Source organism: Centroberyx gerrardi, chromosome 15 (genome assembly GCF_048128805.1).
Source record: "Centroberyx gerrardi isolate f3 chromosome 15, fCenGer3.hap1.cur.20231027, whole genome shotgun sequence".
Classification (NCBI taxonomy): domain Eukaryota; kingdom Metazoa; phylum Chordata; class Actinopteri; order Beryciformes; family Berycidae; genus Centroberyx; species Centroberyx gerrardi.
The window spans coordinates 25,669,614-25,694,439 of record NC_136011.1 but is presented as its reverse complement, the minus strand read 5'-3'; the positions used below and the strand labels follow the sequence as shown (position 1 = coordinate 25,694,439).

Sequence of the window (24,826 nt, the reverse complement as noted above, 5' to 3'; positions counted from 1 at the left end):
TGCCAACAAATTCCTTCTGTTGTAAGCATCTGTAATCTGACTGCTGTGTTTTTACACTAACAGATTACATCTAAGTAATCTGTTACTGCCCAGTGCTGTTGATTATATGGAGTTAGGTGGCTCTGTCCTCAGGCTCATGCTGCTTTATGTTGAGAGGAACAGAGGACCTACGAGGGGCCATCAAAGCTCCCCCCACATCAATGACACCCACTATTGGCTGTAGCTGGAGGCAGCAGGGTGGTGCAGCGAGCAGGGAGACGGACCCAGATACTGAATCCCCACCAGCTCTGTTTTGTCACTGACTCTGACCTCTGACCTCCCTGTGGAGGGGGGCATGCAAAAATATAATTCCTTAACATATTACTCATGATTACCGGATTAAAGGTATAATCAGCAACCTAACTCACTGCAAAACTCAGGAAAGACTGTCATATATGAATTGCTTTCCATCTAATATCCATAGAATATGCCGTTAAAGGAAGGATTTAATCCAATGCTCAGGATGTAATTTGAATAGTGTTATTATCGCCATCTACAACCATTATGAACCAGAGAATTTCCCTACAGGGATCGACAAAGTGTCAAATTATTATTTTGTTATGCTAAAAAAAAGTGCTACCCAACTACAGTATAGTCATCATTACTTTAAGCTTATTAGGAAGTTTCCATGTATTCTTTTCCTTCTTTCCTGTGGCAAATATTAACTCTAGACAGTGTCATAATTTCAGGACTGTAAAGCTCGCCATGGCTGGTGGATTGATCACTGTTTTAAAATGTAAAGATTGAAATGGTTAAGTTCTTTTTACCAGTGGCTCCATTCTCAGCAGTCACATTGCCAGTTTCTAATGTGAAAGTAAACGTTTCCCACACTTTTTTCCCACACAATTCGTAATGCTCCAAACTGGTACTAGCACGCGCTAAGAGCGGTAGTATTCCCAGCTATTACCGAGCGAAAATAAACCCAAACCGCAGACCTTTGCGGAATCCCGGGCGTCTGTTAAATAATGACAGATTTGTTCTTAATAAGGTTCATCCATGTATCTACGCCGTTTGTGGCCAGGGGCGTCTCTCCTTTGGCTTCAAGCTTATTCAGTTTCACCAGATGAGGAGCGAGAGCGCGGGCCGCCGAGATCGCCAGCAGATTACACAAGCCCGCGTCTTTGAAGTGTACGAGCTGGGAGAGCGGGTCTGGTGGTGTGTGTGTGTGTGAGTCTGAATTGTCTACGTCTGAGGTATGTGTGTGCGCTTGTGTGTGAATGTATTTTGTGTGTGCATGTGTAAGAGCGAAAGAGCCTGTGGCTGAGAAGTGAGGTTCAGTGCTCCACACGTGATGTGAAAGGCAGAGAGACCGGGAAGAAAACCCGCTTCGTTCGACTCACTGTTAGGTGCTGGAAGAGCCACGCTCTCATGATGTTGGTGGCCACCTTGGGGACTTGTTGCGCTTCTTCTCTTTATCCGGGTCATCGTCATCCCCCGTGCTGGGCGAAGCCACGCTGTTGTCCAGGCCATCACCTGTCACATGACAAGGGAAACAGGAAGAGACGCCGGAGATCAGACACACAGTTTGTTTACTTCCTGAATTCGCCGCGCCTCGCCGTTCAAAGGGAATAAATACGATTTCGAAGGAATTCTGGAGGGCTTTGTATGCACAGACGGAGGGGTATACAGAGACAACAATGGCGAGCAGAGAATGGCTGGAAAACAGCACCTCAGAAATGCATTCATTTTTAATACATTTATAAATAACCCTGCCTTTCATTTTTCTCCCCCCGCCGCTTGAAGACACAGCGAGCGCTCGCATCTTTCTGAGAGAAAGAGAGAGGGAAGGGGAGCACAAAGGACTTGTAAGGTCGCATTTCCCCACTCTCCCATCCAAGCCCGCACAGAATTGAAAATGACAGAGAGATTTAGTCTTTATTATCCTAAGGGGAAAATAGTTATTGAAGCGTCGCCCCGGCGGATTCTGCCATTTTACCTGAGGTGGAAAGAGTAACACGGCACTACAAAAGGGGAGGTTGAGAGGAGGGGGAAGGCGGCAAATAAAAGGGAAAAGGGGTGGAAAAAAGGAAGTCAGAGGCACAAACAGCGCTAACAAAGCTAGCTGCTTTTCATAACAATGGCGTCATGGCTGCTTACAGCAACCTGTAGGGCTTCGATAAGGCTCTATTAAGGCCAGTTAACCTCACCTAAGGGGAACACTGAGACAGCTTAGAGTGTTTGAGCGCTGAGGGGAAAAGCGAAAGGAAGGCGCTCTGCGGGCCTTTTCTCTGCATTCAGACACAACAACATGAACCCATACAGACTCATACACACACACACACACACACACACACATGCATGCACACTGCACATATTCAAAACTACCCAATTACTATACGCATTCTATACAGCTCCAGTGGAGAGAAAGAGGCTCTTCCCCATCTGTGGCCGTGAAAAGCCTAATTGTTATTATCATTATTCAAAAATGCGAGCCCACTCAAGAAAAAAAAAAAAAAAAAAGAGCCGCCCTCAATGAAAACCATAATCATAAAAGAAACATGAGGCGAGGTAAACAAGTGGCACCCTCACTGCTGGAAATTTCAATGGCTGGATAACTCACTTTTGTCCCGCGCCGCCTCTCCCGACTGGCAAAGAGGGGAAGGAGCGGGGAAAAAAAAAAAAACGCTGAAGCAGTGCACAGAATTGGATCCAGTTATTTATTGATTACACACAAAGCACTTCTAAAGCTTCTGGGTCTATTCACTGTGGCTGGGTAGATAACTGCATTCGAGCGGGCCTTCGCTCCGCTAACTTGCAGAGGGCGACACCCAGCACCTAGCTAAACCCTAAGCCCCCGATTCATCGATAATTAATGGGGATGTTGGCGCTAATCCGGTTGGAGATGACTTTTTTCCAGCCTGCCGCATCAATGGAATAATCAAGGGCCTAAAACCCGGGCCTTTGCTCCCCATTACCTCAGGCAAAAGAATTCCTGAAAGCATGCCTGGAGGGCACCTGAATTATATACACCATTAGGAGAGAGACAGGCTCTCGACGATCCATACGAAACACCACTCTTGGCTAGCTCTCTCCCTCTCTCCCTCTCTCTCTCTCTCTATCTTTCCCTCTCTCTCTCTGACTGTTCTGGCAGAAGGAGATACATATGCACACGTATCGAAGGCTTTTTAATGAATCCTTGCGTAGAAGTGGAGGTGATGCTATGAGGAGTGTGGGGGAGGGATAAAACAAGGGCTCGTTTTCCTAGACGACGTGATGCAAGTGATGCAAACGGCACCCACTGCGCGTTAGTAATGCGAGCATATGGCAACAGGGTCGGCCCGGTGGTTAGAGTGAGCGTCCCGTCACCAAGAGGTCACAGGCGTGATCCCTGCGACAGCCGCGCGTCCGGCTGACACCGACCCACAAGCAGCTTACTCATCTTAAGCCGTTCTGGATAATGCTTCAAATGTAAATGTATGTGCGCACAACACACTTTCAATCACACTTCTGCACTCACACACACACACACACACACCGCTATCCCCCACCGCTAACTCGCCCCCCAAACCTCTCTCGGCATAAAAACACACTCACATTGCGAGTTTCAATTACATCATTAGCCCGAGCCAAACGCAGCCTGGACTTAACAAGTCGGTTTGTTCTGCCTACTGTGTCAGGGCAAAATAGACCCTTCCCTCTCTCTCTCTCTCTCTTTCTTCCTCTTCCCCTCTCTCTCTCTCTCCTTCTATGTCTCTCTGCCTGGTGGAAAAGAGGGGCGAGCAGAGCCGAGGCCCTGTAATCTAAGACCAGATTTTCATTGGAAGCAAATGCTTTCAATCCGTTGTAAAGACCGGCTCATGTTCAGCAAAGCCTACAATAACAAACCTAGGGGCTCGTCCCATGCGAGTTAGGAAAACAGAAGCAAACGCCCGGGTACCAGCTCCGCGTGTGTGTGTGCAGGCAGCGTGTGTGTGAATGAGCGAGTGAGTGAGTGTGTGAGCGAGTGAGTGTGTGAGTGAGTGAGAGTGTATCTAAGTGAGCGAGTGAGTGGGCGAGCAGGCAGGCAGGCAGGCAGGCGCAGGGAGAGGTGAGAAATCGTGAGAAGCATGGAGAGATGGGGAAGGAGGAAGGGGAAACGGGGGAGGGAGAGAACGCGAATGGGAGCTGAGAAAGTAGAATAGAATAAGAATAGAAACAAAAGTGAAAATAGAAAAAAATGTCACGAGCGGTTGTAGGCTTCTGAGGGCGTTGCCTGCACTCCCTTGCTACTAGATAGTGGGATTATATCATGTTGTATCGTATTGCTTCATATAATCCCAATATCCCCACTGGGATTATTAAAGTCTCATTTTTCACTGTAGCCTACTGAACCATACTACATTAAATCCAGTGATGCAGTGGTAGATAAAAAGATGGGCAAGTTATGAGCCACCAATATGAACAAAAACCAATTCAAGACCCTATCGTCCGTTTGATACTGCTCATTATGATATACACTATAACTTAACCTGATGAAGTTTTATGTTGGGCTAAAAATGAGGGTTAACTGTTAAGAGAAAGGTGGGTAAATCGAGTTTATGGCATATCATATTGTAATGTACAAGGAACATAGAAGCGCTTTTTTCCGCCTGCAGGAGCTTGAATTTACTGAAAACTGAGCGTATGACAAATAAGTTTCTGTTTCACATAAACTGGATCTCCTCAGTGACTTCACATCCGACTGAGGAGAGAGATTGCAGGGGCCGCCGAGGACAAAGGTTAAATATTTAAAGATTTTTTTTCAATGGTGTTATTTTTAAATGATGTGATGTAAGAGAGATTTCCAGTGAAGTCTGTTTTATTTCTGTCACCTACGCAATAAAAGCCCAAACAGTCGCACATTTCCCTCTCCGTATCTTAAACCTCTTTGTTTTCTATTTCTTCATTTCTAATGCCCCCCCCCCCCACACACACTTCCTTCCCTCCCAATACCTCTACTTAAGTCTGAGCTATAGACACCGACTTTACCTAGAAGGGAAAAGGGAAGAGGAGCGGGGGGAGAGAGGGCTGTCAATTTTATTGGCATTTCCATTTTCACTGCAATTTGATACCAATCACCTCTGCGAGGTCTGGGGCTAATTTCTGCTTTTCTTTAACCCCGGCGAGCGAGGGAAGAGTGGGAGGAGAGGGAGGAGAGGAACTGTGGGAGTGAGGAAGGGTGAAGTAGGGGAGGTGTCGGAGCTGTGTCTGGCAGCCATGTTGGGGAAATGTCAGCGGTGTTACCTCAGCCTGGATTTTCTGAGTGAAAGAGAGAGAGAGAAGGAGGGTAAAGCAAGGAAAGGAAGAGTATGAGAGATGGTGAGCGAGGGAGGGAGGGAGGAAGAGAGGGAGAGGGAGGGAAAGTGGAATACAGAGTGAGAGCGGATAAGAGAGAGAGAGAGAGAGAGAGAGAGAGAGAGAGAGAGGGGAAAAACTGAAAGCTCAAACTGGAGCCACTGACAGAGGCGATGAAGGGGGAGAAAATAATGGAGGGAAGAAGTGTGAGGGAAGAAAGGTCTGAAACACTGGAGTTAAATCAGAGGCAGGACTAGTCAGTCAGCCAGTCAGTCAGTCGGTCAGTTGGTCAGTAAGCCACCCAGGCAGTCATTCAATCAGTCAGTCAGTCAGCCAGTTGGTCAGTGAGCCCTCTAGTTAGTAAGTCAGTAATCCATCTAGTCAGTCAGTCAGTTAGCCAGTCAGTCAATTAGTTAATAGGTCAGTAAGCAATCTAGTCATTCAGTCAGTCAGCCATTTAGTTAGTCAGTAAGCCATCTTGTCAGTCAGTCAGTAAGCAATGTAGTCAGTAAGTCAGCTAGTCAGTCATCGTACAGTTAGCCAGTCAGTCAGCCATCCAGTAAGCTAGTTACTCTACTAGTCAGTCAGTCATCCAGCCAGCCAGTCATTCTTGTCCATAACCAGGCAGCCAGGCTCATTAGAAGCGTCAGCAGGCAGTAACCCTGGGCTCCACACATCCAGTGTGGAGCAGCCAGTCTAGCAAGCTCCAGTCTCCCCACGAGGAAACGCCACGGGCGCAACTCAGGCCCGGCCCACTGAGCAGCCATGACAGCGGCTTCGCAACTAGTTAGAGGAGGGGCTGGGGGGTGAGGGGGGTGAGGGGGGCGGGAGCGGGGGCGGGAGTGGGGGGTACCGAATCAATCAAGGACTGTGTGGGGGTGGGGGGGTGGGGGGGTGGGGGGGCATGTTCGTGTGTGAAGAATGCATGCATGCGTGGATGTGCATTCGTCTGTATTTGTGTGTCTCTCTCTTGCTTTCTTTATGCATGTGTGTTTCCAGTCACAGAAGCCCCAAATGTCGTGCATGTGTGTGTATGTGTGTATATGTGTGTGTATGTGTGTGTGTGTGTGTGTGTGTGTGTGTGTGTGTGTGTGTGTGTGTGTCTGTGTGGCAATTAGGGAGCAGACCAGTGACTGGAAGGAGCCAGGGGCAGTTGAGATGCCCCGGGGCCAACCAAGGGAAGGAATATTTTATCAGTCCCCTCACACGCTGTATACACACACACACACACATACACACACACACACAAACACACACATGCACACACACCGTGAGCAAACAGATAATGACGTAAAAACTAGGTTAGCTTTCTTCACGCATTTCCACTAGCTTCGTTAGCATTAGCTAAACAGACACTTACTTCTGTGCTCATTCGGCTCCGGTGGCTTTTATTTTAGCTTTTCTCACCACTTCACATTCCATTCCTGCCTGTCCCTCCTTCCTTCTTCATTACTTCTCTTTCCCCTCTCTCTATCTATTTGCTGCTCTGTGGGGTTGGTTTGCAGGTTTTGCACAGTGGGTGCTAGGGATGTAAGTGTGAGATACTGTTATCTTTCTTCACTGTTGTGTGTTTGTAGTTTTATGTTGTCTTTCGTCATAAATCATAACACTTTATAGTTGTGCTAAACGCTATTTCACAAATCAAACACGGTTAAGCTGAGGTAAACTGGGTTTACCCTGCACTACATCCCTATATCCCAATGTTTTGTGCTTTCAGTCTCTCTCTCTTCAACTCTTTCGTACCGATGACGCTCCCTCTCCCGTCTCTTGGTCTCCCTCCCCCTTGTCTTCCTCCATTCTCTACATCTCTCTCTCTCAAGGCATCGCCTGACATTATCAGGCTGTATCTAGGCTAATCTGTTATGATCTGATTATGAACCGTTTCTCAGCATAAGACAGAGATTGGTACTACCTGCCCCCTCTGTGTGGGCACACGTGCCATTCCGAGGTGTCAGCCATTTTTCTGCTGCCTGGCAAATTAACAGCACGGATTCACCAGTCAGTCATCTGCGAACAGCGATCTTGTCAGACAAGTCCCTTCCAGCGCAGCGCGAGAGAGAATTATGACATTTAGCTTTCTAATATCTGTAGTTTTTTTTCATTTCTTCATAGAGGTGCAGCTGAGGTGAGAAATAGGGGTTATGAATATTGGCTATTGGTGCCAGATGTCATGGGTGGGATCCTGTGGAAGGAATCATTCGCAGATGGCTAAAAGTTTTGGGATGATTTTGTGAGCTGTTTTTGCAAGGTTTTATAGGCCGTGGATGGATTGAGAGGGAGAAAGAGCGGAGACAGGTCCCTGGGTTTATGACAGTGCGTTTAGTCTGTGGGCTATTTGTTGCGACAGAGTGTCTTTCTCTGTGTGCGGCTGACCCGGAGCTGATCTCTCCTGGGCCGCTCCTAGAGTTTCACACCCTAGAAAGCTCACACGACCCTGGGTTGGCTGCCCAGGCAAGGCCCAGGCCTCAGGGGCCTGCTATCCTGTTCCAGTGAGCCACACATGGGACACACACATCCCGTTCTGGCAGGCGAGCAGAGAAAGACACACACACACACACACACAAACATGATACACGAAGCACACACATGCTTATGCGCACACTCAAAAGTGCTCTCTCTCTCTCTCTCTCTCTCTCTCTCTCTGGCACTCACACATACACATACACACACACAGACACACACACACATGTTCCCAGAAATCCTCAGAGGGGTAAAGAAGGGCTAGCAAGAGGGAGGGAAGGAGGGAGAGAGGGAAGGGGAGGGAGGAGAGGGAGGAAGAAAGGAAAAAAGTGGCGTTTATTGTATTCAGGCCATTCATAAGCTCTAGACATGGGGAGGGAGGGAGGGGGGTAAAGGGGGGGGTGGGGGGGTGGCAGGCAGTGGGGGGTTCCCTTTGCATGGCCCTGCAGGCCCCTCCCACCTCCAAATATTCCGAACATGCAGGAATTCCTTGCAACGCAATTCCCAAAGAAGGGGCGAGCGAGCGCACACATACACATTTTGAAAACATCTCTCACTTTACTACACCGCAAAAACACACACACACACACACACACACACACACACACTTGAACACAAACACACTCACATGCAACCTTTTCATAAGATCTTCCATGAGGCAACTTTCCAATGATGACTACCAAAGTATTCTAAACCAACACACACACACACGCACACGCAGACACACACACACACATACACACGCTTCAATACAAAACACTCTCTGTGACCAATGCTGTTTCGCCTCCCTTTTATTCCAGAGGAGGAGGAGGAGAGAGAGAGAGGGAGAGAGAGAGAGAGAGAGAGAGAGAGAGAGAGAAAAATCCCCTCGACTATTCTGTGGATAATGACATGCGCTGTCGACAAAACAATATGGCTAGTCTAGACTTCCCTTCCTGCCTCTGCCGGAGAGACGCTCTACTACTTTCAGATCTTTGCTCCAACTCCAGTCAACACATTCGGATCGCATCACTTTCATGGAGAACAGATTAATGTGCATACAACACATACAATGTGCAATAAAATGGACAGAAACCGATTGAGTAGGCAGAGAAGGTTATGAGTATTATTATAAAAAAGAGAGACTTGCCAGGTAAACAATCGGGGGAGAGCTAAGTAATCGCTTCCTGCAATCAAAGACAATTCCATCGGAGTAATTACAGTAAATAACGAGCGCTTTGCAGTAACGAAGCAGGTTATTTTGAATGATGACAGTTTTGTGCATCGGCGCTGACAGATTCAATAATGACAGTAACTGGTGAGTCATTTACGAGGGGGGTATTTGTAATTAGGGTTCACTGGAGACTTCTTGTGGTGACACGAGAGCCAACTTTGAGGCAATTGATGATCTGATATTCAGGAGATCAAAAGGCAAAATGAAACGCAAATGTGCTTTGCTGACAACAAGGCGTTCTAAAGAAACGGACGGTTCTCCTGTTTATTAGCTAATTACAACAACATGTGTCTCTAAGCTGTAAATCAATGGGAAATATTGGGGCTTTCGCTTGAGTGTGTGTGTGCGGTTTTTGTGCGTCGGTGTGCATATTGCGTGTGAATGTACAGTATGTGGATGTGTGTGTGTGTGCGTTTCCTTTTGTTCCGCATTTGTTCTGTGAGTGAGTGTGTGGGTGAGTGTATGCATGTGTACAGATACCATACATACCATACTAGGGCTAGACAGATATATTGGTTTGCTGATATATCTGATATATCACACATATCTATGCTGATATAAATGGCCTTTTTATGCATTTATTGTCCTGTCAACCTCTGATATGAAGGCAGTTCCTCCTGATCACAGCTACATAAAAACAGCCTGTAAAACCTGCAGAGAGATGTGATTTTCTTTGCCCGTTTTATTTATTCCATAATGGTTTTTTTTTGCAAATCAAATCTTCATTTAAAGGCCTAATGTACCCAAGAGTTTCCCTGACATTTACAATAACAGGCGTGGTGCCAACCCGGCCTCAAAGAGCTGCTAACACTAAAGGAATGTCATTAGTTTCAATGGAGAGTTTTAGTGTCCCATGATGGGCTAAATGCTGTTTCAGAGGCTTTTAAAATTCTGGGGGAAACACTGAATCCTTCTACTTTCTTGGCAGGAAAATGGTTAAATTTAAAGATGTTCAGTGTTAAAACATCGGTATCGGAAGAAAGAAATCAATCGAGCCTTAGTACATATATGTGTGTGTCTGTGTCTTGGCCTGTGTGTATGCTCATGTTTTCTTTGTGTGTGTGTGTGTCCCATCCACTGCTGGCTGTAAAGGGGGAGGGATCAGGCCTGTTGACATAGCCATAGGTGATGGCAAAAATGTCAGTGTAAATGTGACTGCTCTCTCTGTGCCATTTCCCTGTAAAGGGTCATCACCACGGGCAGCCTGACACGCTGGAAACCGCCCCGAGCGCAGGGGCACCGGCACGACATTAAACTGCAGCGCGCGCACACACACACACACACACACACACACCCGACAGAACAGCCATTGCCTTTTATTCCCACTTCCAGATCAGTCGAGAGAGAAAGAATGAGAGAGGGAGAAAGAGAAGAGACGATACAACCTGAAATGAAAGTGTAGGGCCATGAATTTACCCTTTCATGTTCAGCACTTTTGCTGTGTAACTATTGATTTTCCCCCCCCCTTGCCTTTGTGTTGCCGTTCTCTTTTTTTTTTCTAATCTGAAGATAGAAGGCCAGAGTGGGTTTAAATGGGAGCACTTTTGAGGGGGGCCCGCTGATTCTCCGCCTCAGTGAAGGCAGGTCCACACACACACACACACACAGATACAGACACAGATACACACACACACACACACGCTAAGATTCCTGAGATCTTGTCCCTCTTGCTGCTTTCTCACTCTTAACTCTCACTCTCTCATTTGTTTCGCTGCCTCTCAGACGGCTTTTGACACCTTCACCCACCAAGCTTCACTCAAACTCAACACAGAGCGAATGGACTCAGAGAGAGAGAGAGAGGGAGGGAGAGAGGGAGAGAGAGAGAGAGTGTCAAATGGATTGTGGAAGGGGGTAAGGGGGGGAGGGGATGGTAGAGGGGACAAGGACTATAACAAAAGCTAAGAGCACTTAACAGCACAATGGCACCGCGGCCCTTTCCAAAAGTCAGCTGACGTGCTGAAGGGCGTTCCAAAGTCCTTCAATGCAGACATGGGACAAAGGCTAAATCCCACTGAGGGAGCCTTAAACCAGACTAAAAAAACAAAAACAAAAAAAAAGCATCCTATTTTAACTTTGTAATGGGCTACAATTTGGTGAAAATACATATTTCCAGCACCAACAAGCTAACTTTACCCATGGAAGCCCTCTAATAAACTATCACAGTATCCTTTTCAATTAACTCAAATTGAGTGTAAATACATATTTTCAGTACCAAGGAGATTACTTTATATATGGAAGCCTTCTGCTAAGCTAGGCTATCAAAGTATCCTTTTCAGTCAGCTCGAATTTACTGAAAATATCTTTTCAGTACCAGCAAGTTTGTTTTGCTGGTGGGAGCCTCACCAAACTATCAAAGCATCCTCTTTGATGAGCTAAAATTTAGTGAAAATATATATTTCAGTACCAAGCTTGTTTTACTGGTGGAAGCCTTCTACCAACCTATCAAAGCAACCAATTTAATGAACTAAAATTAAGTGAAAATGTACCATTTCAGCAGCAACAAGCAGCGTTTCTGTCTGTAATCATGTCTCCATGTTTGGGGTGTAGGTTCTGTTCCCCAAACCAAACTGAACCATACAGCGGCCCGGGAAGTTTATGAATAGAGCTAACAAGTATAGCGCTCGCCTGCATGCGCCGCCCCCCTGTGCATTTTTCCACATGTTACTATCTGAATGACACAGCCGCTGATAAGCACTTATAATGCACAAGGATTTTCCCACTCATGCTAACCTATCAGTGTCAGCCAAACTGCTGCAGTACAGTAGCGAGATAATATAGGAACGCTAACCCTGCGGTGGCGCGGGCTAATAATAGTGCATTAGCTTCCCGTGTGTTTTTTTTTAAATAACAGAGGGTTTTACATGGAAAGGAGTATTACGAAGGCGTATAATGCGGTCTCCACCCACGGGCTAAAGTTACTGAGGGGCTGGTTAGGAAAACAGGATAAGTCACTATCTGAGCGGCAGCCTACTCAATTTTAATATTTTTGGTTGTTAATTTGAAGTGGTGCATTTACATTTTACATTTGAGGCTTTTAGCTGGCTCACAATGAATGAACAGTTGTTGATAGACACACGCTGGCTGCTGTGGGGATCCAGCATGTGACATTTTCATTACGGGACGGTCTCTTGAAAATTAAGGTCGCCCTTCTGTCCCAATAAAAGAACTCCCTCCGTCAGGCTGGAAGTGAACCTTCAGGATATCCACGTTACTGATATCACCGACCTGCAGTCCTCGATTTCTACACTGCAAAAAATCTCCATCTTAACAAGTCATTTAGTCTATTATTAAGTCCTCAAATTGTAATTTTCTTAAAACAAGTGAAAAAAATGTGCCAATGGTGTTAGATAATTTCACTTGTTTCCAATGCAAATCAACTTGTTTCAAGAATTTTGTAGAATCAAGCGTCATTTTCTTGATAGTAGTGCAGTGATCTGCCTTATTCTGACTTGTTTCAAGATAGTGACACTTGTTTCCAGAAAATTCCTGAAACAAGTGAAGCTGCATCGGAAACAAGTGACGCTATCTCACCTGATTGGCAGAATCGTTCTCTTGTTCTAAGAAAAATAAGATTTGAAGGCTGAATATGAGACTAAATGACCTGTTAAAGGAATAGTTCTGTCGTGTTCTATTTAGATAGGAACTATTTTTCCTCAAGGACCTTCTAAGCCGGTGTAAGCTCCACGAGAGCCAGAAGAATCTTTTGAGTTTTTTAAAAATATTTCAAGGTAACATACTGACACCGGTATGATTAAACTGTGAGCGTTGTGTTTTGCAAAACAACGTTTATCAGTGGGAGGGGGCCGCCCGGTGTCACCGGACAGGCGGAGCGAAATTATGGATTCTACTAATAGGGATCATGACTGAAAACATGTCATTTGGGCCAAGGGTTCAAAATAGCGAAATATTCCTTTAAGATGGGCGTTTTTTTGCAGTGTATCAATTTAACATTGTGAATTCTCCCTCCAGAGAAACGCCGCGTCTCCACTTCCTCCTCCTTGTCAGCGTGTCTTGACAGGCGCAGGATGTGGCCTTGCGGGGGTGTGGGGGATTTGTAGTCCATATCAGCCTCGGCCCACATGTAGGCCAGATAAGGCTGCGAGGACAGGCGCAGGAGAGGAGGAAGAGGAAGCGAGTGGGTTTACAGCGGGTCTACTTCCTGTGGAGCGCGGGCCCGTGTGGACGGGAGTGATATGGCCCCCGTGGACGCCGGCGCTCTCGCCATACAGTCCCGCCGAGTCACTTCCTGAAAGAGGCAGCCCTCTCTGGGGGTGACTTCCTGTAAGAGTCTGACCTCTGCGGCACTGCTTCCTCTAAAGAGAGTCTCAGTGGAACAAAGAGCTGGGGCGCATGTGCATATATATATATAAATATCCGTGTGTGTGTGTGTGTGTGTGTGTGTGTGTGTGTGTGTGTGTGTGTTTAACTCTGCCACTCAGGCCTTTTCTTCCAAAGGTTATCACTGATGAGAATCTGGCCCCCGGTCCCTGCCTATCTCTTTGAGTTTCACTGGCTCGGAGCAAGAAGGGACGATCAGGTTACATCCGAATGTGTGTGTGTGTAAGTGTGTGTGTGTGTGCATCAGTGTGTGTTATTGGTCGGGTTTGCAAGTGTGTGTGTATGTATTGCCAGTTTGCATGTATCTACGTACGTGCATGTATGTGTGTGTGTGTGTGTGAGCGTGCATGCGTACCATGACTGGCATGCCGTGTGTCGTATTTCACAAACACACAAACACACTAAGTAAACGCCCTGCCTGCCCTCCCCGCCCTCCAGCCCACCCTGCTGCTCTTGTGTTTACTTATTTGTTATCTACCCCCCCCCCCACCCCACCCATCTCTCTCTCTCTCTCTCTCTCTCTCTCTCTCTCTCTCTCTCTCTCTCGCCCTCTCTCTCTCTCTCCTCTGTTTCTCTAAACCCTTAGAAAAGCTTGAAGAGGTCTTTATCTCTCGGCCAAATCCCTCTAGCAGGTATCCATGTCAAAAGGGCCATGGAGGGGGAAGGGGGGGGGGGGGGGGGGGGGCATGTTTGGCCTGGGTCAGATCTGGGTCAAGCTTTGGCCCAGTTGTGAGGTCTAGGGGTTCAACTTCTTGCTCCAAGACACTTTGACCGTATAGATGGGCGTTAATGAACAAATTGGCTATTCCAGGGATTGAATCTGTGACTTTTCAGTGGTGGACAAGCTCTCCACCCTGCTAGCTATGGTGAAACTCCATTAAAACTCCATTTACCAACACACAGGATCTGATGTAACCGGCCCTTCCACTGTTAAACTAAAGCGAACATCTGTGCGGAAACCTGGTGTGCATATTAGAGGAGAAAGCGGGAGTCGGGCGTGTCACTTCGGGGTTATCAAATGAGCACAGACAAAAATTAAAGTAGCATCGACCCATATTCAATGATTTGAAGAAAAAAAAAAATCCACAGGGATGCTGGTTTTGACCAAATATGGCGCCTCTGCTAGTGTTTTGCTGGCATGAAATTGGCTTTGTGTGGGTGTCGTTTGGAGAGCGGGCTGGTAAATTCTCCAGTTCTTTTGTTAGAAAAGGGGGGCTCCATGCATAATGGTCTTAGCCAGGGAGGTCTGGAACTGTGTCCATAAATTGAATTATTTCAATTTGAGGGAGAGGGAGGGAGAGATGGAGAGAGAGAGCAGGGACAGAGAGAGAGAGAGAGAGAGAAAGAGAGAATAATGGAGAATGGACCATGAGCTTGTGTGTGTGTGTGTGTTTGCGTTTACGTGTGAACATATGCATGTGTGTTTGATGGAGGGAGAGAGACTCATTCTTATTCTACAGGGTTCACATTTACAAGTGAGAATATAAACCAAGTTGCATGAGATTACAGAGGAGGCCAAATGTTACCTTCCAGCTGGAGGCGAGTGGATATAAAAGACCACTGCATGGTTAAGGCCGCCATCGCCACCACAACAACAACTCCTGTCTCAAAACGACAACTATAAATACACGGACAGTCTCATTCCAGAATGACATGTCCGCCGTTTGAAAAAAAAAAAAAGCGACGCCTATTCTCACAAAAAGACAGCACTTTCATCCCTGGCTGACAAAATGATAATACTTTTACAGACTGGACCCTTTATATTTTCAAGATACTGAGTAATGAATTTCAGGTAATTACATTGTGTTTTGGAACTGAATTCTTCAAGTGTATATATATATATTTATGCAGTATATGTTAAGATCATTACAGCCAACTTCCGGCTTTCACAAATGCTGAAACAACAGATATGTGTGTGTGTGTGTGTGTTTGTGTGTGTATGTGTGGATGGATGGATGGGGGGGGGGTGGGGGTGGTTGGGATGAAAATATTCCTGACACAATATAATCGGCGGGGGACCATATGGCAAACTGGCAGCAAGCTATTTATCCTTATCCTCTTTGGAGGCTAAAATTAGCACTTCGCTGTTTGTGGCTTTAAGCTGGACTCCAACCACTGTGATAGGGCTAATAATAAAGAAAAAAACAGCCCAGCTGGCACAGCCACCCCGCCTCCTCTACCTCTCTCTGTTTCCATCTCTCTCTCTCTCCCTCTCTTCCTGACTTTCTCTGTCTCTCTCCCCATCTCTCTTTTACTCTTTCCGACTCTCTCTCTCTCTCTTGCTCTTTAACTTTCTCTGTCTCTCTCTATCTCTGTTTATCTCGCTTTCTTCTCTCTTTCAAACTCTTTCTGCAGGAATACTCAATCTTGACCGAAATGCCCTACATTTTGAGAGCAAATCATGTAAATAGTAGGAAAAGCGATAGGAATAGTATTAATATTGTGCAAATATAGCTTGAGCCAGGTTCCCTTATAAGCCCATATGTCAGGAAAGCCAGGATTTCCTGAACACGGACCCCCTCGGCTAGCTTAAGAGCGTAGGATGACTGGGCTAATCTCTTTATCAAAAGCTTAAATAAACGTTGGTGCTCTGTGTGTGTGTGTGTGTGTGTGTTAGTGTGTGTGTGTGGTGTGTCTATTTGTGTGTGTGCTCGTGTGCCAAGGGGCCAAACAATGCTATTCCATTGAACAAAGTGCTAATACCCTGTTTATTTGCTCTCGCCATCTGACTAACCTTCCTCCCTCCTCCATCCCGTCTCTCTCTCTCCTCTCGTTTGCCCGTCACTCAAGTGAACGGCTGAACTACATCTCTCTCACATCCATCGGCTCATCAGCTGGGAGACACACAGACGGCAGGTGAAGCCACTGTAAACCTTTCCCTGCATGCCTGCTGCACTGACACTGCGCTTTTGCAAAGAGGAATTATTTGGACAAAGGAAGTTTCTGCTCTCTTTTTCGGACGTTATAAGGAGAAATAATGGAAACATCGTCGTCCTGTTCGTACTGAGTTGAATACCAATTAGCAGTGTGTGTGTCAGCTTTAAACAAGGTCTTGCAATCACTGAGTTTTCAAAGCAACATGAGGCAACTAGCAGAGCTGTCTCACTACCAAAGAGGCCAAATAATTGAGGTGCATCGGTCATAAAACTGCAGAAGTGTGAAATAGATTTCCGCCACCTTCACCGCCGCCTTAATGAAAGGTCCGAACTCCAGCTGCACACAGGTCAGGACTCGTACGACAGCTTTCCAAGTAGGACTGACTCCTTATGTGGTACTTGTTATTCACATGCTGTTGTTGTTGCTGTGTTTCTGTTATTTTGTCCACCCTCTGTAGTCAGTTGAGAGGCAGCAGGGTTTTGCGCTACACTGTACTCGCTTTGTTCAAGTGTTTGACATTCAGAAAAGATTTGTGTTCAGCGCTAATGCAGCGTGGATCCTGGATAAATGCCTGATTTAGTTCAATTTGTTTGGATCTATCATGGAAAACCTCAATTCACTTCCTGTGTTTCTCCCCCCCAACCCCCCCAACCCCCATCCCGTCAGCCACTGGCAGAGGTGATAGCCTAATCTCCCCTGTTTGCTATCAGGGTTTTTCCTGAAAAGTTAACATCTATCTGATCAGAGGCCTCCTGGGCTCCGAGCTGAGCTCCTCTTCAGGGGAGAGAAAGAGAGAAGGAGAAGGGGGGGTGAGAAAGAGAGAGAGAGAGAGGCAGACAGAGACAGTAAGCGACAGACGGAGGAAGACAGAGAGAAGAGAAGAGAGAGAGAGAGAGAGAGAGAGAGTCTTGGGTCTTTTCAGCGGTCAGATGTAATGCGTTGTGACACGTCAGTGATGAGTCGCTCTGATTTCACTGTCAGATTCCCTACGAACCTTTACTGGCCACGATTAAGAACCAGGGCATTTTCTGTGTGTGTGTGTGTGTGTGTGTGTGTGTGTGTGTGTGTGTGTGTTACGGTGTGATTCCAGGCAATTTGGAGCTGAATTGAGAGCAGAATAGGATAGGGAGTGCAAAATGGTGACAAATTTGGTATCTTCTCCTGTTTTGGTAAAGTTGTTCCATGACAAGGTTCCCTTGGCAAAAATACAAGACACCCCCCCCCCCACACACACACACACACACACACAAACCATTTCACAAGTGAGTGAGTTTGCTACAACTCTGTCACATCCAGACAATGATTCACTTGCATGACAAGTGTATTACCACATTTCAACTTGTTGAAATTTGCAAGTCAAAGCTACAGTTTCATTCCAAAAGGAAATATCCATTGATTGCACAAGATTAAACAAATAAATTATGGTACAACAATAGATAAGTCCTTGGTTGACGAAATGATAACCAACTAGATCCTCTATATTTTAGAGATATTGAACACATACTGTACATCTTCCTGTAAAATCGGGTGTATAATGTGTGGAAAATAACTCTTCTCATCCTAATCCATTTCCTCTGTATCTGCTTTAGCTCCTGATCACACACAGACCGAAAAAATATTGGCGATAAGACTAAAAAAAAAGCGAGTCTTCACCGCGTTTACACATTGAGCTTTTCTTGTCATAATCTCCCCACCCCGAAACACAAGAGATCTCCACAAGGCAGAAAGTGTGTGTAAATAGTATCTTTAAGAAAACACCAGCAATTAGATATAAGCATTTGGCATTCACGCCAGTCGCAAATTAAAGAAGAGCGCTTCCTGTAAACAGCCAGTGAGAATGTGTCTACATCATTAGCGTGCCACAATTATAGCATGGGAGCTAAAGATACATTTCCCTCCCGCTTGCACTCCCTCGCTGGAGCAAATGAAGTAGAACCTCCGTTTTTCAGATGAACGCCTGCTCTACCCTCCCATGCAGCGGCAGCCAACTAAACCGGCTAGTGGATGAAGCTGATGGCGTGATCTCACTGCGTTTATAGGTGAAATAAGTAAAAAAAAAAACACACAAAGGTTTTTAAACATACAGCCAAACTCAGAGCTGGGCAGGAAGAAATGAAAGATATAAGTGATGCAAACTTTTCAAAACAGAACACATCGTTAAGCGGGCGAAGGCAGAAGAGAGAGAGAGAGAGAGAGAGAAGGGGAAGGAGAGAGAGAGAAGACAGCGGCCGAAACTATTTCGTGTGTATGCATGTCGCGAATGAATATGTATTTCATGTAAATTGCGCACACAAGGCATATTGTAATGGCCCGGGCGAGACTTTGCATTTGCTTGGTCATGCAAACATGCCCACATGTAACCAAGAGAGAGAGAGAGAGAGAGAGAGAGAGAATGAAAGAAAGAAAGAGAGATTTGAAATAACAGAGAGCAAAAACATTTTATTCGCCTTCCAAATGTGCTTCCTCTTCTTCTGAATAACATTACAGAAGCGGGGAAATGAAAGATAGAGCTAGAGAGAGAGAGAAAGAGAAACAGCGAAAGGGAGAGAGAGAGAGACATAGAGACGGAGTGTGTACAGATATGAAGTTCACATGACAGCAGTGCACACACACACACACACACACACACACACACACACAGCACATAAATCCCAAAGTCAAACAGTACAAAGCAAACAGCCTCTGACACCTTATCAAACAACTGTTTTATGACTATTACCTTCTCACAGACAAGATGTTCAATCAAGCCAATAAAAAGCAAGTGAGACAACATGATTGACCAAACAGAGGAAAGTTTCACATGTGAAAGGAGCTATTGTGAACGAGAGGAGAGGAGAGGAGAGGAGAGGAGGAGAGGAGAGGAGAGGAGAGGAGAGGAGAGGAGGAGAGGAGAGGAGAGGAGAGGAGAGGAGAGGAGAGGAGAGGAGAGGAGAGGAGAGGAGAGGAGAGGAGAGGAGAGGAGAGGAGAAAAATGGAAATGCTGTAAAGTAAAGGAAAATAAAATAAAATAAAAGAAAGGAAGGGAAAGTCAAAGAAAGGAAGACTGGCAGAAATGGAGAAAAGAGAAAATGAAAGGGTAGAAGAGGGGAGAGTTTGGGAAAGGAAAGGAAAGGAGAAGAGAGGAGAAAATAGAGAAGAGAGGAGAGAAATTGAAATGGAGGAATGGAAAGGAAATAAAAGAAAAGAAAGGAAGGGAAAGTCAAGGAAAGGAAGGGAAAAGAAAGATGAGGAGAGAAATGGAAAGGGTAGAAGAGGGGAGGGTATGGGAAAGGAGAGGAGAGGAGAGGAGAGGAGAGGAGGTGAAGGGAGTCCCTCAGTTTGTTTGCTTGTGTCCTCTCCCCTCTCTTCCTCATGACACCGCTCCTAATCCTAAAAGCAAACTGGCCCCTCGCTGTGGGAACCTGATACAATTTCCCCTTTTTCGAGAGGGGCAAACTCGGGCCGCGCCGAGGTTGCTTATCGCCAACGAGGCAATAAAGTCATCGAGGGCTATCGCTGTCCGATGGCGACTACGTGCCGGACTGACGCGCCGGCCGCCGATAGAGCCGGGTCGTAAAGATCTTAGAGAAACCAGACGAGAGGGAGAGCGAGAGAGAGAGAGAGAGAGAGAGAGAGAGAGAGAGAGAGAGGCTCTGATTGGACGCTGACGGCCCAAGCATCTCTTTTCCCAGGTAACCACAGATAATGATGTTTGCGATGCCGTAAATCCAGTTGCGTTTTGCGAGCGGCGCTGAGTAAACATCGCTACCGGCAACGCCGAGTTGTTGTGGGATTTTTCTTTTCGGAGCGTTTCGAGACACAATTACCCTTTTACGGCGTTCAGATATTGATTTTCATAAACAGCGTGTGAACGGGAAGCTAGGTTTGTGCTCTCGTGAATTGCGGATGTTAAATTGGTTTTGTAGCACATGGATAGACGCAGACGCATGCTTATACACACACACACACACACACACACACACACACACACACACACACTTTAACCCCCTGTGGGACATATAGAGTGAGCTTTAGCTGGCCCGGCCGCTGCTCTTTCACCTCTGAACCGGCAGAGAAGATATTGCTGTTTGGTAGCAGTGTATACGCCTCAATAGACTCCCCAACAACACTCAACAGCACTTAACACACTCATCAGGGATAACCGCTCCGTCCCTCTCTCTCCCACACACACACACACACTCACACTCACACACACACACACACACACACACACACGCACGCACGCACTGCTCTAGCCAGCATCAAAATGCTTTCACAGCATTCACTCTGAGATCCTGCCCTACTCTCCTCTTCTCCCTCTCTCCTCATTTTCCTCCCTCTCTCTCTCCTCCTCATCTCTCACTCTCTCCTCTCTTCTCTCTCTCTGTGGAAATCAAAAAGGAGAAACGGGCCGTCTGTTTGTGTCTGCCAGCCACTTACACACACCTCCAGTAATACAGACTGAGCCCAGACTAATCAAGGGAGCCACATACCTTTTATCTGCCCACAAAGTCTCGCTTTTAAACAGATTACTGGGAAAGCTGGACACCAGTAAGACAATTACGGACCCAGGATCTTCCTCGATAATGTCTAGACAATGTCTAGACGACCTGGGCACAAAACTTACCAGTATTGTTTCATTTAGACTCGCTTAATGTGTAATTCTATCCACAGATTTATATTTTTTTTTTTACTGTAGTTCAGTTGTCATCCGTGTTCCGTGTATAAGCAAGGATGTAGTGGAAATATTTTAGTTTAAGAATAGTTTATCATCTCTTTAGGCTGACATACATATTTATGACATAAATTCATAGTGTACATCATAATAAGTAGTGTCAAACTGATTCATGGATCAGGTCTTTTAATGAAAAAAAGGTATAAATTAATGCTTTTCTGAAGTTATAATTGATTTTCACACAGTTTACCCGCCTTTTAATTTAGCACTGCATCACTGTGTGTAAGTGTGTATTGTGAAAGTTGTCAAAGAGACTATATAGTTGTCAGCTTTTTCTGCACCAATGCCACCAAAACAAATTCCTGTACATTTATGGCACTTGGTGAATAAAGTGTGTAAGTCTAATTCCGTTTCTCAGGAGGAGTTTGTAGGTTTTTAATGCAACAGAGTGTTTTTTGAGAGCAGCTAGATATTCATAACAAGTTGTGTACTGGGAGAGAAAAGGCTGTTGCTAGTCAGGGAGCGGTGTACACACACACACACACACACACACACACACACACACACATCTCTCCCTTCCAGTCTACTGGACAATCGGACCAATTAATCGGTGACTTTGAGGGGGCCACGTGAAGCCGCGCGATTGGCCGAGCCGGGCCTGGCCGCCGATTGCCTGGCACCCCTGTCCGTGTCCCCGTCTGCCCCGCCCTGGGCCTGGAGACCGGCCAATCAGAAGGCAGGAAGCAACAGCTCCTCTCTGGCCTGACCTTGTCGCGGGGCAGCGAGGTCAGAGGCTGCATGACAACATCAGGAATATTCAGCCTGATCGATGGAGCAAAATACCGATGCCTACATTAGCGGGGAAGCGTGGGAATCACAGCCAGTGGAAGCTACCATGCTCTATTCAATTATAAATAACTCTTATTTAACCAAGAGAGGTGAGTACCCAGACTTTCCTATTTACAGCAATGTCCTGAGGCAGAGGGAGGCCCAGCGCCAGATCCCTCGCCCAGATCTTTCCCCGCTGGGATTCGAACCGGCAACCATCTGGTCACAAGTCTGCCTCTCTAGCCATTAGAGAAGCAAACCCATTAACTTAAGTGATAATTCACAGTAAACTCCTGCGTTTATGTCCTGTGATATGTTTTCTTCCATTTGTGATGGGACCCGTGCCAAGATTATATTCATTCATTCATTCATTCATTCATTCATCGGAATCAAACTCATTCTAATCATCAGCTGCAATAAATGTTCAGGAATTTCATAGTAAAAACTGGGACAAGTGGTTCAAGGATTCCAGGACCTCACATGCAATGGGAATAGACTATACACATCACACTGCAGAAGCATGTAGACACATTTTAGGCCAATCAAATAGCAAATATCAGCATAATGGGAATAATTAATAACATTTCTGAAACTTCACCAGCACCAGAAAACCCCTCGGAGCTGAATATCAGACCGAGAGCCAGAACTCTCAGGCCGCCACTCAGACAACTAGAAATGTATGCAGACAATAACACATCGCCTTACGGGGTGCTGTTTGCCTTGGCCCGGCACACTGTACCCTTTACAAACAGTCTGGGTAATTGGCGATACATATCTAATATCGCCAGTCATCGCCTCACTCCCTGGACGTTTCTGACAAGCGGAGGGGGAAACCCTGTAGCTTTCAAAAACAGAGAAAACGCTCCGCTCCCCTCCTCCCTCCGCTCGACTCGCATCCACATCGCTACAGCTGCCCCGATTCAGAGCCTGAGTGTTATTCTGCCTCCCTTACACGCCAGGTCCTCAGAGAAGCCAAGGGGTGTCCTTACAAATTCACACAGGCAAAGAGGAGCACTTTATACTGGGAGAAAAAGAGACGGCCTGGTCATGTCCGTGAGGGACCCCCTCTATCGCAGGCACACACGATCTGTTAGCTTTTTCTTCTGCCCTTCGAGCATTACTCTTCGCAGAAAAGCGGGATCCAAGGCACAACAGCTACAATGAGGCTTCTCCAGAGGGCTTCTGGGTATTAATCAAAGGGGCCTGTTGGTAGGAACTAGCTAGCAAACAGCCGGGCTAATAGACTGGGACTAATTAAGCATCGGGCCGCTCTCTGACTCTCCCTGTTGAAGCTCGCTCGATGTTTACAGAGGAGCTTCTAGAGAAAGGGAGGAGAAGAAGAGGACGCTTTCTTCTTTGTCTGCTCTAAAGGGAGAGAGGAGACACCCAGGACCGATTTTAATGACATGTGCAAAGCAAATGTGATCCTCCTTTTTTTTTTTTTTTTTTTTTTTTACCGCCAATGGAATTCAGCGCTAGAAAATACCACCGGCAATGCGGTTGAACACCCATAACCAAGAACTCAGCAGATGAGCGTCGTTACCACATGCGAAAATAAAAAGACCATTTTATTCATTGCTCACATTCTCACAGTGACACTGACAAAACACTGGGTGGCAAAACATTTGTTGACGAATGAAAAGTCCATTTCCAAAATGATATATAAAAAAAAAAACTCATCTCTGATTTATCATTCAATACGCAAAAATATTTGTTCTTTTTCATCCAAGTACCGTAATTTGTTTCAATATCGCAATAGCAATCATTTTGTAAGAGCAGATCTTCCCTTTTTTTGAGGCTAACCTCTTCAAATGTTGCTTTGCAACCGAGTTCAGCGACATACGGGTGCAGACCTTGTGTCTTTATCACACTTGTGTAACGTGGAAACCTCCGGCTCCTGTAACTGAGTGTGTGTGTGTGTGTGTGTGTGAGAGCTAGGGTTTTGGATAGAGACGGGGATTTTTATAACAGCGGGCGGTGAACCGTGTGGAAAGGAGGGCAGAGCGGAGCATGTGTTTGTCGCAGGAATAGCCTCAGAAAAAGGCTGAGAGAGGAGACTGGAGTTCACTAGTTAAAGGCACAAGCCCTCGACCGTCCAGCATCCTTCCTCTGAGCTGTTTCGCTCTGCTGGAGGGAGAGGATGGAGGGATGGGGGGGGGAGGAGGGGGCATGGAGTGGATGATAGAGAGACAAGCAGTGAGGAATTAGAGGAAAGAGAGAGAGAGCAAAGAGGAGTGGATGTAGAGAGAGAGAGGGAGAGAGGGTGGATTGATAAGAGTGAGAGGGGGAGAATAAGAGGAAGAGGAAGGGAGGTGGATTGAAGGATGGATCGAAAAAGAGAGAGAACGAGAGAGAGTGAGTGAGTAGAAGGGAGAGAGCTATTTATTAGCTGTGCAACTTTGAAGGAAGAAGAGAGAAAGAGGAGCGAGGAAAGAGAGACGAGGAGAAAGGGAGAGAGGAGAGGGAGAGACCAAAAGATGGGGCGAGAGGGTTAGAGAGAGAGAAAGATAGCAAGGGAAGGAGAGAGGGATGAAGGAGATGAGAAGGAAGGAAGAGAGAGAAAGAGGGAGAGAGGAAGAAAGCGAGATGAGGATAAAGAGAGAGAAAAAGAAAATGATGAGGAGAAAGGGAGAGAGAGAACGAGAAAGAGTGAGGTGAGAGAAAGAAAGAGAGAAAGAGGAGGAGAGGGAGGAGGAAAGTGGGAGAGAGAGAAAAAGAGGAGAGGAGAGAGCAAGAAAGAGAGAGAAAATGAGTGAGATGAGGAGGAAGAAAGAGAGAGACAGCAAGAGGAAAGAAAGAAAGGGAGAAAGAAAGAAAGAAAGAAAGAAAGAAAGAGACACAAAGAGAGAAAAGGAAGGAAGGATAAACAAAGGCGGCGTTATGGAGAGAGTGGGAGGCGAGGCAGAAAAAGAGGGAGGAGAGAGAGAGAGAGAGAGAGAGAGAAAGCACGGAGCCGAGGGAGAGGGACGCACAAGGAAGGAGCGAAATGAAAGAGAGAGAGAGGAAGGAAAGAGTAGGTGGGAGACGAGGGAGAGAGGGAGAAGAGAGGGCAGATGAGAAGATGAAAGAGCGGGAGAGAGAGAGAGAGAGAGAGAGAGAGAGAGAGAGAGGGAGGAGAGACGGCGGGTGAAGCTGTCGGAAAGAGAGTGAGTGTTTGCCAAACA

The 24,826-nt window shown here is 46.3% G+C and overlaps 2 protein-coding genes across 2 annotated transcripts in view; both read right to left on the bottom strand.

The window, feature by feature from the left end:
• The window catches only part of meis1b (Meis homeobox 1 b), a 96,076-nt gene that overhangs the window by 51,305 nt on the left and 19,945 nt on the right, over positions 1-24,826 (bottom strand). Inside the window, 2 exon segments of the mRNA XM_078288581.1 lie at positions 1,380-1,432; positions 1,435-1,512. Of these exon segments, the coding sequence (XP_078144707.1) occupies positions 1,380-1,432; positions 1,435-1,512 (131 nt within the window).
• The window catches only part of ugp2b (UDP-glucose pyrophosphorylase 2b), a 409,818-nt gene continuing 405,376 nt past the window's right edge, over positions 20,385-24,826 (bottom strand). Inside the window, exon 11 of the transcript XR_013507201.1 lies at positions 20,385-20,409. The gene's annotated coding sequence lies outside the window, so the exon portion shown is untranslated. The remainder of the gene's footprint in view (positions 20,410-24,826) is intronic.